At 40.6% G+C, this 12,831-nt stretch overlaps 1 protein-coding gene across 17 annotated transcripts in view; it reads left to right on the forward strand.

The window, feature by feature from the left end:
- Positions 1-12,017, forward strand: part of KMT2C (lysine methyltransferase 2C) — a 303,056-nt gene extending 291,039 nt beyond the window's left edge. For 11 of the 17 annotated variants that reach the window (XM_017519871.2, XM_017519879.1, XM_017520000.1 and 8 more), the window contains 7 exons: positions 613-749; positions 2,034-2,176; positions 2,448-2,616; positions 7,188-7,304; positions 7,707-7,780; positions 8,050-8,158; positions 10,036-12,012. In XM_017519871.2, the coding sequence (XP_017375360.1) occupies positions 613-749; positions 2,034-2,176; positions 2,448-2,616; positions 7,188-7,304; positions 7,707-7,780; positions 8,050-8,158; positions 10,036-10,128 (842 nt within the window). In that variant the 3' untranslated portion in view covers positions 10,129-12,012. Of the gene's footprint in view, positions 1-612; positions 750-2,033; positions 2,177-2,447; positions 2,617-7,187; positions 7,305-7,706; positions 7,781-8,049; positions 8,159-10,035 lie in introns of all 17 variants that reach the window. The other 6 variants (XM_017519896.2, XM_017519945.2, XM_017519968.2 and 3 more) reach the window with 3 other exon arrangements.
- Positions 12,018-12,831: the final 814 nt, after the last annotated feature.

A 12,831-nucleotide genomic window follows, 5' to 3' on the forward strand; every position in this document is an offset into this window, starting at 1 on the left:
TGGGGACACCTTTTTCTTAATGTCAGTTTCTAGAAGGCAGGAATGACATATACATCGTCTTGTCTTAGGAGCATCAGATATTACTTAAGTTTAGAGATGGAAATTAAACACTGAGTTTGGACCTCCATGGTTAAGTCTAGATCGACACTTTTGTTTATGTAAAAGTATGTGGAGCTGCTTTCTTAAGTTTAGCTCTTTTTTAAAAAAGTCTGAAAATACTTTAAAAGATAGTTCCAAAGAAAATACCAATTTAACATTTTAATTTAAATCTGAGGGGAAAGAAACATACCTATAGATATTACCAGTTAGACTTACAATTTTAAAATCTGGTATGTTATACAGCCAGTATGAAAGCAAATGAACTGTTTGCATGAATTTCAGTTATATTAATTTTTTTCACTTTAATGTCTTTAATCTATTATTTTCCCCAAAATTGCTGCCATTTAATAAACAGGTTCGTTAGATTATTACGAAACAGATTTATTAGATTATTACCCAAAAAGATTTATTTGGAAATTAGTAAATCCTTGTGAGTGGTTGGTTATTCTTCATTTTGCTGTTTTTATACTGTATCCTATTTCCCATAAAAATTATGTTTTTGTCCCTATGTAGGTGTCTGGGATAAGATTTTGGAGCCTGTGGCATGTGTGAGAAAAAAGTCTGAAATGCTCCAGCTTTTCCCGGCATATTTAAAAGGAGAGGATCTGTTTGGCCTGACCGTCTCTGCAGTAGCACGCATAGCAGAATCAGTGAGTGTCTTGGTCAGGCTTTGAGATTGGAATTGCTTTCCTAATTCAGTGTGACCGCTTGAACACATGCTGTAACATTCATGGCACTTTTCAGAAAGTGACTTGGCCTGTGGGTAGACCTGTTTCTGTTAGCGGAAACAAGGCATTGGTGATGAATCGGGAGAGCTCAGTGTGTGTTAGTATTCACCCAGTGAGGTAGTAATTAAACTTCAGGTTCTCTTCCAGGCTGGAGGCAAGCAGGGGTGAAGGACACCAGCCTTGTCACATCTTCTGGGTGTGCTGGATGGCTGAGGACACGCTCCTCTTCCCTTGACTTTCTAAAGTTCTCTCCCAACTTAGAAAGTCAGTGTGCTCATTTTCTGACACTTGGGTGTTTATGGCCCCTCTCCTGCCTTTTTCCTAGGGTTAAGTCACTAGAGGGCAGTAGATTGCAGCAGCACTTAACAACCTCTCTGACACCTCTTTGCTTAAAAGATTACAAGCCTGTTTGGTACTGAGTCTAATTGAACCATATCTACACAATTGTTTTAGAAAATTGTGTGATTCTAAGGTATTGTTTCAAGAATTAAAGCACCATTGGTGTGTTTTCTTTGGAGAAGCAGAGGAAACCCCAAAAGTAACTGAGTAATGTGCCTAGTTGTTTTCTTTGGAATAGCCTTGCCTAAATGATACTTTACTTTTTATGACTATAGAGAAATACATTTCACAAGCAATGTATTCCAGAAAAGACCTTTATTGTGTAAATTACTTTATGAGGAAACCTTGAGTTAACACTTGTGCCCTATGTTCTCAGGACATGGAGAGTGGACTTAAATTGAAAGAAGTGAGAAATGATCAAGAAAGAAATCATACATGATTTTTAACTATTCTTAATTGTAAAATTCCAGACAGAGATATAAAAGTTGGCATTAATCCAGGTGAAAGAACTAAATGCAAATCACTGCATGCCCTGTGTGAGTGTTGGAATAGTTAGACCCTAAAATCACACAAGTGTGCACACTGGGTACATTGGTTGGCCAGTATTTGTTGCATGAGCTAATATTTTTCTTCAAGGAGCATTTGGCAGGGTTTACCTAAGTTTGGCTTTGAAACTGAATTTGCATACTCATATTTAAGTAGATTTGCCTGCAGGCTGATAGTGTTAACATAAGTTAAAAGACCATTTCATTATCAGGGAAAATGTTGATGAGTTATTTCTACTGTGGGCTATCTTTTGACCAGCTTGAGGTTGTCTGTAGTCTCCATCATATGGGTTGACTTTGTGTCTACTTTGCTTCTTTTCAGTTACCTGGGGTTGAGGCATGTGAAAACTATACCTTCCGATACGGACGAAATCCTCTCATGGAGCTTCCTCTTGCCATTAACCCCACAGGTTGTGCCCGTTCTGAACCTAAAATGAGTGCCCATGTCAAGAGGTTTGTGTTAAGGTATTTTGTTTTAACTTCACATAGTACAGCCCAGGGTTTCTAGGCGTATTAGTGGTTTCTTGTGCTTGATTTGTCTGCTGCTTACAAACCCTGCTGTCTGGCTGTGTATGTGCCCAACTACATAAGAGAACTCGCCGTGTGTCTCTGCTAGGCAGCTTTCCATGTATGTTTCTGTCAGTAAGAATTTGAATTAACCTGGTTTTGGGCATTACTCAGAGATATCTTCAGTTTTCCTTTTATTTTTTTCCTGTTGATATATCATTGTCTGCAGGCCTCACACCTTAAACAGCACCAGCACGTCAAAGTCATTTCAGAGCACAGTCACTGGAGAACTGAACGCACCTTATAGTAAACAGTTTGTTCACTCCAAGTCATCGCAGTACCGGAAGATGAAGACTGAATGGAAATCCAATGTGTATCTGGCCCGGTCTCGGATTCAGGTGAAGAAATACTTTGTGTACAAGAAGTGGAGAGACAGTGTGGAGTCTAGGAATCTGAAGCTATTGATGTCCAGTATGTGAAAATGATTTCACATCGCTGCAGGGATAGAAACATGTTTTCAAAATCATATCAAATCCTGTCCCTTTATAACACTAGGGATTTAATATGCAGTCTTGGATCTTAGTGATTGGCTTCCCCAAATGGAAAGCAGACCAGTGGCATCCACATCTTTACATCTTGTTGAAGCTCCTGGGAGGCAGGTAGCGTTGTATTTTGCACACACTGGATTTGTGGAGTGCTCAGTAGAGCTGTTGCAGGCATTTGAGAGAAATACAAATGAAAATATTTTCAAAAGGTACCCTACTTCAAGAAAAAAAAAAGGTACACCAATCTTGGAAGTTACTTTATATTTTCGAAGCCACCATTTGATGAAATCATTGCACCTTTTTTGATAGACTGTGGACTGTCTTACAAGTAAGTCTATGTATAGGCTAAGCATTTAAATTTACATCTATATTCCATACTTCCTGACCTGCAGACTCAAATATCCAAATGCCTATTTAGCATTTTTCTCCTTGGATGTCCCACAACGGAATTACAAAGCTCTTACCTTGTCAAACTTGTCCAGCTCCTAAACCCGACCATCCTACAGGCTCATTGCATTACTGAGTGACATCACCATTTGTGTACGTTGGCCCCAGCACCTCCAATTAATATAAAGCATCATCAAGTTATGTTTTCTCCTAAAAATTCTCTCACATCCACTCAGGTTCCCACCCCTATCTTAATCCACATCTCACTTGCCTGTACCACTGCAGGCCTGTCTGTCTCCTCCCATCCATTCCTTCTCAGCAGCCAGCGATCTTTACAGTCAGAATTGGATCAGCATTCCTTTGTACTCATTCAGATTCTTGTTTCTTTGTTGCAGTTCTTTTACTCCTCACTAGAAGTTTGTAGGATCTTTATTGATACTTGGACATTTCACAGAACTAGGACTCAGTGAAGGTCTTTTTATTGATTGCTTTCCTCCCTTGATGAGTCTTTTCAACCTGGAACATCAAGCCCTTCCGTCTGAGAAATGTGTTTTGTTTTAATTCTTTTGCAAGTTCTGCCTCTCTGTTTCCTCTGTGTTCGCACCTATAGACCCTTGAGATTCAGGATCTCAGAATGTGGACCTGAGACGAGAAGCCGCAGCATCACCTGGGGAGCTTGTTTGGACATGCAGGTTTAGGGGTGCCCGCCCAGCCCTACTGAATCCAGCTCTGGAGGCGGGGCCCCCTGGATGATTCTCATGTGTGCCAGAGAGTAATTTTGTTCTTACAGCCTTCCTCCCTTTCTGCTTCTGGTTTCCTTGTCTCTCTGTTCTTTCTGAGACTTCCTTTACTTTCTGCTAATCTTTCTTACCCATTTTTAAAGAGCCCTTTCTGCTCTGGATCTTTTTGTTTGATACTTTGTTTTTACATTATGGGTAGAGTATCTTTCTTTTCTCTCTGCTGTTGACCCCCTCTCTGTTGAGCCTTTCTAGGATTCTGTAGGTGAATTAGTGCTCTGCCTCTGCTCCTCCCAGTTGTAGCTTTCTTCTGTTAAGTCAATTACTTTTCCATCTTAAGTAGTCCATTCGTGTTCTTGAGGAACGTGCTTTTACTGGGACTTTAGTGGTTGTCTTAACTGTGTCCAACCTGACATCTTTAACCTGAAGCATTTTTGAGAGCTCTAGTTTCTGTCTCGTTTCATTCTGCCAACCTTCCATCTGCCCACCTCCCTGGGGATCCCATGGATGCTCTAATATGTATCGTTTTTCTGTGCCAATTTATTAGAAATATATACACTTTTATGTACATATATAAAAGTAGAATCATGTTATATTTCCTTATCTCTGTCTTCCTTTTCTCTGTAATACTCAGAAATCCCTCTAGATCAAGTGACATAGCTTCATTTCATTCTCATTAATGGCTCTGTGATGTTCCATAGTGTCGATGAACTGCAGTTAAACCAATATACTACTGTGAGCCTTTATTTTGTTTATCATTTTTCTTATAACGAACAGTGTTGCTATATCTTATACAGATATTACCATGAATTAATAGTTTCAGTCCTGTGGGATATACTCCCAAAAGTACAGTTTTTGTGTAAAAGCATGTGTACTTTACATTTAGATAGATATTGCCAGTTTGCACACTTCTTGCAGAATGTGAGACTGTTTTTTTGTTTCCTGTTTGTAGTCAGTGTTACTATGTTTTTGTTTTGTTGGTCTGATAAATAGACTGATATTGTTACCTTAATTGAATAGGCAACTTTTCATGTCTGCCATTTGGATTTGCTCTCTTAAGAATTGTATAGTCATATCCTTTGTCCATTTTTCAATTTGTAGCAATTTATACCATTCAAAATTTTCTCCTATAAAATATCCTTTGTCTACCAGCAAGTGTGGCATCTTTTTTCTTGTAAAAGTTAATATTTATCTAGACAAACATACATAATTTTCTGTTGCATCTGGTCTTGGTCAAGACTGTAGATCATATATGTATTCCAGAGTTTTTTCTTGCATAAAATTTTAAAAATATAATTTCATTTTCTTCCATTGGATAACCAGTTGTTGAAGGACCATTTAGAAGTAACCCACTCATACTGCTGACTTTTTTCTTCTTTTTTGAGGTGGGGTCTCACTGTATCACCCAGGTTGGAGTGCAGTGGTGCGATCTCAGCTCACTGCCGGTTTGCTCTCCCAGGCTCAGGCAGTCCGCTTACCTCAGCCTCTTGAGTAGCCAGGGTTAAAGGTGCATGCCACAACACTTGGCTAATTTTTTTAAAAATATTTTTTGTAGAGATGGGGTTTTGCCATGTTGTCAGGGCTGGTTTTGAACTCAAGCATTCCACCTGCCTCAGCCTCCCACAGTGCTGGGATTATAGACGTGAGCCCCCGCACCTGCCCTGATTTTTTTTTCTTCTTTTAATCTCATGAGATCTAGACGGTAATCTGAATTTTAATACCAGTTGCTGCTATGTGTTAAATTTTCATATATGCAGGTATCTATTTCTCTTTTTTGAGCTAGAGTCTCTCTCTGTTGCCCAGGCTGGAGTGCAGTTATGTGATCTTGGCTTACTGCACCCTCTGCCTCCTGGGTTAAAGCGATTCTCGTGCTTCAGCCTCAGGAGTAGCTGGGATTACAGGCACGCGCCACCATGCCCGGCTAATTTTTATATTTTTTGTAGAGACGGGGTTTCACCATGTTGGCCAGGCAGGTCTTGAACTCCTGACCCCAAGTGATCTGCCTGCCTTGGCCTCCCAAGGTGCTGGGATTCTAGGTGTGAGCCACCATGCCTAGCCTATTTGGAATCTCTTCATTTCCACTGATCTTGTTTATTCTTTTTATTTTTTATTTTTATTTTTTTTTTTCCAAACTGCCCGCCCCCACCACCGATCTTGTTTATTCTTAAACCACACTGTATTGATCTCCATACATACTTTTTGTGTGTTCTGGTTCATTCACTTGTGAGTTGTACCTGGAGTAGAACACATAATCAATGATGATTTTTTCAGAGAAGTCAGTTCAGATACTGCAGTCTCTAACATGGGCCCTTCCCACTGTGTGCTTCCAGATAGTGCTTGATGAAGATGTAGCTGGGGCAGCACATGGTCCTCCTAGTAATTCTGACTAGAATGCAATTGATTTTTGCATTCTAGAATTCAGTTCAATTTGAGAATTGCGCTATAGTCCAGTACTTCTGATTCAGTTGCATCTAGTCTAGTACATCTTGTCTAGTACTTTTGCATTTAGTTGCCAGAATTCTAGTAGAAATTAAGTGCAGAAACCCAAAATTGGGACAGGAAAATACAACTGTTTATGGGAATAGCCCATACTTTTTTTTAGTATGTTTCTCCACAAGTAGTGTTACCAACTTGAAAGAGTCCACCTAGCAGGCCACTAGCATGGGATTGCAAGCTGCCCACTGAGAGCTGCTTCTGTTTCGGCCAGTTCAGACTACTTTCCCAGCCTCAGAATTCTGTATTAGTGAAAAATTTGCCTTCCCCAAGAGTTTCATTGTTTCCAGTGTTCCTGATATTTACAGCAGAGTGACGTTTCTGTGTCTGTTCTTTGCTCTGGCTCCTGGGAAACTCAAAGCCAACTCTCAACCCTGTTTACAGTATCAGTGATTGCTTATAGTTAGCCCAAGTTAGGTCTTTGTTTTGAAATGGATTGGGGTAAAATAAACACCAGAAGTCAATAAGCTTACTTAGTTGGTTGGAACTCAGCATGGTGTTACCTGGAAGATGAGATAGCCTCATACATAAGACAGCCAAACCACAGTATTACTGTGTAGATAGACCCTAAGAATTTAGGGCTAAAAAAGACATAGGAATAAGCTAGTATAGTTTTAAGTAGTACAAATGTCCAATTTTTAAATTTCAGGAAATAGCACATTCAAAAAGATGATTTGAGTTCAAGTGAAACTTAAGGATGGCTTCTTATAAGAACCAAGGGTAAAACCTTTGTATAAAAAAGAGAAAATAGATTTGTTGTCAGATAAATTCACAAGTATGTAAACAGGTTTTTTTGTTTTGTTTTAGGGGCTGGGCCTGTATGCTGCTAGAGACATTGAGAAGCACACCATGGTCATTGAGTATATCGGGACTATCATTCGAAATGAAGTAGCAAACAGAAAAGAGAAACTTTATGAGTCTCAGGTAAGTGTCTGGTCCCTGTGATTGGATAAACAGCACCGTCATCTCCCTTTCTCCCTACGAACTAAACACCCTGAAAGGCAGAATGAAATGTATCATGCAGCATTCAGTTTTAAACAAAAGCACTGTCTGTATATTATTGTATTTTTATCAATTTTATCTCTTTCGATTGGTGTTATGGTTTACTTTGATAGATAACTGTAATGATCCTGGCTTCACAGACAACCTACTGATTCCATGTTTTCCATCCGTGCCATGTAAATGTATCTGTGGCTAATAGAGTATCCACAGTGAGGGCAGTCAGGGTGCAGTTACGGTCAGTTTTGACTGAGTCCTCCTGGTGTGGATAGGAACATGGGGGGGAGTTTCAGGTTGACATTGATGACTGCCTTACTTTTCCTTCAGAACCGTGGTGTGTACATGTTCCGCATGGATAACGACCACGTGATCGATGCGACGCTCACAGGAGGGCCTGCCAGGTGAGACAGCAAGGAACCTGATGGTGAGCGCTTCTGCTCACGGGGCCAGTGCTGGTGGAGAGAACCCTGAAGCCAGGGGAAGGCTCTTGCTGCAGCCTGGCAGTGATGAAAGACTCTGAGCAAATGAGCTTCGAGAATTTTCATTTAAATTTTATATTTGTACTTGTTTTGCCAATGGGCAAATAGCATTTCTTTCTCTATAAATGGGAAGTTTTTAAAGCTGCTTCTAGCTGTTGCGTAATACCGTTTTCTGGCATGGTGGCTTGCAGGTATATCAACCATTCATGTGCTCCTAATTGTGTGGCTGAAGTGGTGACTTTTGAGAGAGGACACAAAATTATCATCAGCTCCAATCGGAGAATCCAGAAAGGAGAAGAGGTAAGAGTATGAGCGATTGCGTCTGCCGTGTTGCTCAGATCCTGGGTGTATAGCTTCCTCCTCACAGGTAACTTGCTCACTTGTTTGTTGGGCTAAAAAGCCCAATTCTTTTAGCCCAATTCTTTGTTGGGCTAAAAATTCTCTGTATAGTAGGTCAGATGCACCCACCCTTTCATATTTTACCCTTCAGGCACTCCAGTTCCACCTTCTGCCACGTGACAGCTCTGTAAGCATTCGCGATCACCTCCCCCTTCCCTTCGTTGCCACGGGTTCAGCATCCCCATGTCACACAGGTGGTATCATTTCTGTGTGCCGGAGAATCCTTCTTTATCCCCTTAACCTGGACACAGTTTGTCAGTGTCCCCTCTCTAAAGAACATGCCTGTCTGTCTCCAAGAAGGCATGGCTGCTGAGATGGCACTGTTGGACTGTGGCCGGCAAATCTGGGCGGCTGTGCCGCTGCGGACTGTGTGCTCACACTGGCAATCAGTGCGTGCCTCACCGACACAGCCTCCAGCAGTCCAGGTGTGTGCAGCTGTCTTCAAAATGCCGAGTACCAAGCTTGCCATTGTTCTCTGTGCTCTCGGAGGCGACTCTGGTCCAGTGTCTCTCCTGTTGGGAGTATTATTGGCCTAATTGCTTCATTGTTTCCCAACTTGATCTTTCCCAGAGTGGCCAGCACCATGATCTAGGTACCTTGGTTCTGGAGTTGGCATTTCCTGGAAAGCTGTTATTGAGCAGCAGTCTTGGTTTCTGTGGGAAACGTCCCCCATTTTGGGAGTGAGGCACCTGAGAGACTTGACTTTGTTGGTGCTCCTGGCCCTTCATGAACGTGACTGTGGGATTCATGGGATTCCATCTGTATTTATCCCGCCAGAATAAGGATCTGACCAAACCCAAGGCCCATTGTGCATCTCAAAGTAACGTGTGTAAATGAGAAAGTGTGTGCCAACCCTGGCATGGTGCCAGTAACCAATGGATACCATGGTGATCAGAACAGACTCAGCTAAGCCCAGGGCCGTTCCCCACCTTCCCACTTGAGTATTCTTGAGTATAGTTTAATCTGAGCCTCTGTTTTATCTTCTGCAAAACAGAGAAAATAATCTTCTTACCAAGCTTCTGTAAGGAATCAGCAGATACCTGATAGAAAGTAGGGCATCATTGCCAAGAACAGCTACCCAGTAAACACTGGTTTCTTTCCTGTCTGTGTAGAAAGTCTTTCCAGTTAGTGTTCTAGAATAATTTGAACCAGAAGAGGCCTCGAAATTATTGGTCCTCACCTTCATTTTTCAGTGTCGGATTTCTCTGGGGGGTGGGTGGTTGCGGGGGCCACGTGGCAAGACTTGTACCATGGGACTCAAGGGAGGCAGGACTCCCACCTACCTTGGTTCGTCTGAGATGTTAATTTGGTAACCTCTAAATACAGTGACATCCTTTCAGTATTGAGTGAGGAAAAATGAAAAACAGTGTTAGCTGGCAAGGGTGTGGTTCATCTCACCCAGACATGCATGCCCTACTCAGCAAATCAGGGAGGTGAAAGCCTTTTGGGTTTTAGGGAGAGCAGTAGGAAAGTAGTTTCCCTTCCAGTCCCTTCCAACTACTTGCAGGGACAGCCTCATGAGAAGTCACAGAAATACCCCTTTCCCCAGTCCGACGACCCTTTCTCAGATCCGGCTCAGTTTAAAAATACTGCCTTCCTCATTTCTCTGCAAGCCTTTTCAGGGTTCCCCCAGGGTTCCCGTGGAACCTCAACAAATCAGCTCTTCATTAATTTATATCTGTTTTGTTTGCTGGTTTTAAAATGTGAGGGAGATGGGGGCAGAAACGCCATTTCCTTCCTTGCTGTGCTTTCTTACCCTGTGTCTTTGCCATGGGCAGCTCTGCTATGATTATAAGTTTGACTTTGAAGATGACCAGCACAAGATTCCGTGTCACTGTGGAGCTGTTAACTGCCGGAAGTGGATGAACTGAAATGCATTCCTTGCCATCTCAGCGGGCGGCTTGTCCCTAGGAAGAGGCGATTCAACACACCATTGGAATTTTGAAGACAGACATTTTTGTTTTCTGTTTTATGACTTTTCTGAAAAAGCTTCTGGGAGTTCTGATTTCCTCGGTCCTTTAGGTTAAAGGAGCGCCAGGAGGAGGCTGACAGAGCGTTCCTGAAGTGGCCGAGGTTAAACAGAACTGCAGAATGGTCCAGCACTTTTGCTTTTTTTCTTTTCCTTTTCTTTTTTTTTTCCTTCCCTTGTGGGTGGGTTTTGTTGTTTTGGTTTTTTAGTCTCACTAAGGAGAAACTTTTACTGGGGCAAAGAGCCGATGGCTGCCCTGCCCCTGGCAGGGGCCTTCCTATGAATGTAAGACTGAAATCACCAGCGAAGGGGACAGAGAGTGCTGGCCACGGCCTTATTGAAAAGGGGCAGGCCCTCTAACTTCAAAATGTTTTTAAATAAAGTAGACACCACTGAACAAGGAATGTACTGAAATGACTTCCTTAGGGATAGAGCTAAGGGGTAATAACTTGCACTAAAATACATTTAAATACTTGATTCCATGAGTCAGTTTATTGTAGTTTTTGATTTCTGTAAAATAAGAGAAACTTTTGTATTTATTATTGAATAAGTGAATGAAGCTATTTTTAAATAAAGTTAGAAGAAAGCCAAGCTGCTGCTGTTACCTGCAGAACTAACAAACCCTGTTACTTTGTACAGATATGTAAATATTTTGAGAAAAAATACAGTATAAAAATAGTTATTGACCAAATGCTACCAGGCTCTGCAGCAGCTCGGGTGCTTATAAAATGTTCATAGGGATGTTACAATATAATTTTGTGTTATAAAATAGGCCATTATAATTATGTAATAACCAAAATTTCCACCTAGAGTGTTGGGGTTTTTGGAAACTGCAGTCTATTAGTGCTTAATGGTTTTATACACCTTCCTTCTGACAGAGCGGGCGTATGCCACGACTACAACTTTTATAGCTGTTTTCGTAATTTAAACTAATTTTTTCATATTATATTGTTGCATCCCTACTTCTTCAGTCAGGTTTTTTTGTGCTTACGATTTGTGATAACTGTGAATAACTGCTTAAAAATATACCCAAATGGAGGCTGAATTTTTTCTTCAGCAAAAGTAGTTTTGATTAGAACTTTGTTTCAGGCCACAGAGAATCATGTAAACATAATAGGATCATGTAGCAGGAACTTAAATCTAACCCTTTAGCCTTCTATTTAACACAAAAATTTGAAAAAGTTAAAAAAAAAAAAAAGGAGATGTGATTATGCTTACAGCTGCAGGACTCTGGCAATAGGGTTTTTGGAAGATGTAATTTTAAAATGTGTTTGTATGAACTGTTTGTTTACATTTCTTTAATAAAAAAAAAAAACACTGTTTTGTGTTTGCTTGTAGAAACTTAATCAGCATTTTGAACCAGGTTAGCTTTTTATTTTGTACTTAAAATTCTGGTACTGACACTTCACAGGCTAAGTATAAAATGAAGTTTTGTGTGCACAATTCAAGTGGACTGTAAACTGTTGGTATATTCAGTGACGCAGTTCTGAACTTGTACATGGCATGATGTATTTTTATCTTACAGAATAAATCAATTGTATATATTTTTCTCTTGATAAATAGCTGTATGAAATTTGTTTCCTGAATATTTTTCTTCTCTTGTACAATACGCGGACATCCTACCAGTATTTGTCCTACCGGCTTTTTGTTGTTTTCTGTTCTGTATAATAGTATCTAATGTTGGCAAAAATTGAATTTTTTGAAGTATACAGAGTGTTATGGGTTTTGGAATTTGTGGACACAGATTTAGAAGATCACCATTTACAAATAAAATATTTTACATCTATAAAAGCTGCCTAGAGCTTCTCTGTTAACTCCTCATGTTCAAATTTGAGCTCTTAAATTGATGATTGAAGTTCACTGACCATCTGATAGATCTTTCAGAATTAGAGCGTTGATGTAATCAACTTGGTTCTCTTAGATTTTTTCAAATAAGTTTAGATGTAAGCTCATAATTCATTCTAATTATGATACTTTTTCTTCCCTTTAACCAAATAAAGAAGGGAACTTCTGTGTCTTTTTAGGGTGTTTACGAAATTCAGAATGTCTTAGTGCCCTGTCCAAAGCCTGTTTGGGTTGAATTGGTAAATCTAGTCTTTGTTTTTTTTTTTTGTTTGTTTGTTTTTTTGAGGCAGCTTTTCAGACTTATTCTATTTGGTAGACTTTATTTCTATCATATTGAATTATTTAACATATTAAATATAAAGGGGCTAAGAAAAAAAATGTCCAGAATCCCCATTAATTTCTAGGAGAGATTTATAACTTAGACTTCACAAACACTAAAATAGCAAGTATTCCGTCTGCACCATGGAGCTTGCCTTCTGATGACGGGAAAGGACGAAAACAGGTGACTTTTTTAGATGGGAGGTGGGGTGGGAGCCCGGTGGGGGCATTCCTAAGGAAGTGACATTTAAGCAAGACATGAAGGATGAAAGGGAGCTGGCCTAGGGAGGAGCACGGCAGAGGGCACAACTCACGCAGGAGCTGTGAGATCTGAAGGAGGGTGATGCCACCAGCAATGGAAAGGCAGGTGTGGCTGCAACAGATGGCAGGAGGCGAGACGAGAGAAAAGCAAGGGTGAGTGGCACGGGTTCAGCTCGCCTGG

The sequence above is a fragment of the Cebus imitator genome, unplaced genomic scaffold, assembly GCF_001604975.1.
Source record: "Cebus imitator isolate Cc_AM_T3 unplaced genomic scaffold, Cebus_imitator-1.0 Scaffold20, whole genome shotgun sequence".
Classification (NCBI taxonomy): domain Eukaryota; kingdom Metazoa; phylum Chordata; class Mammalia; order Primates; family Cebidae; genus Cebus; species Cebus imitator.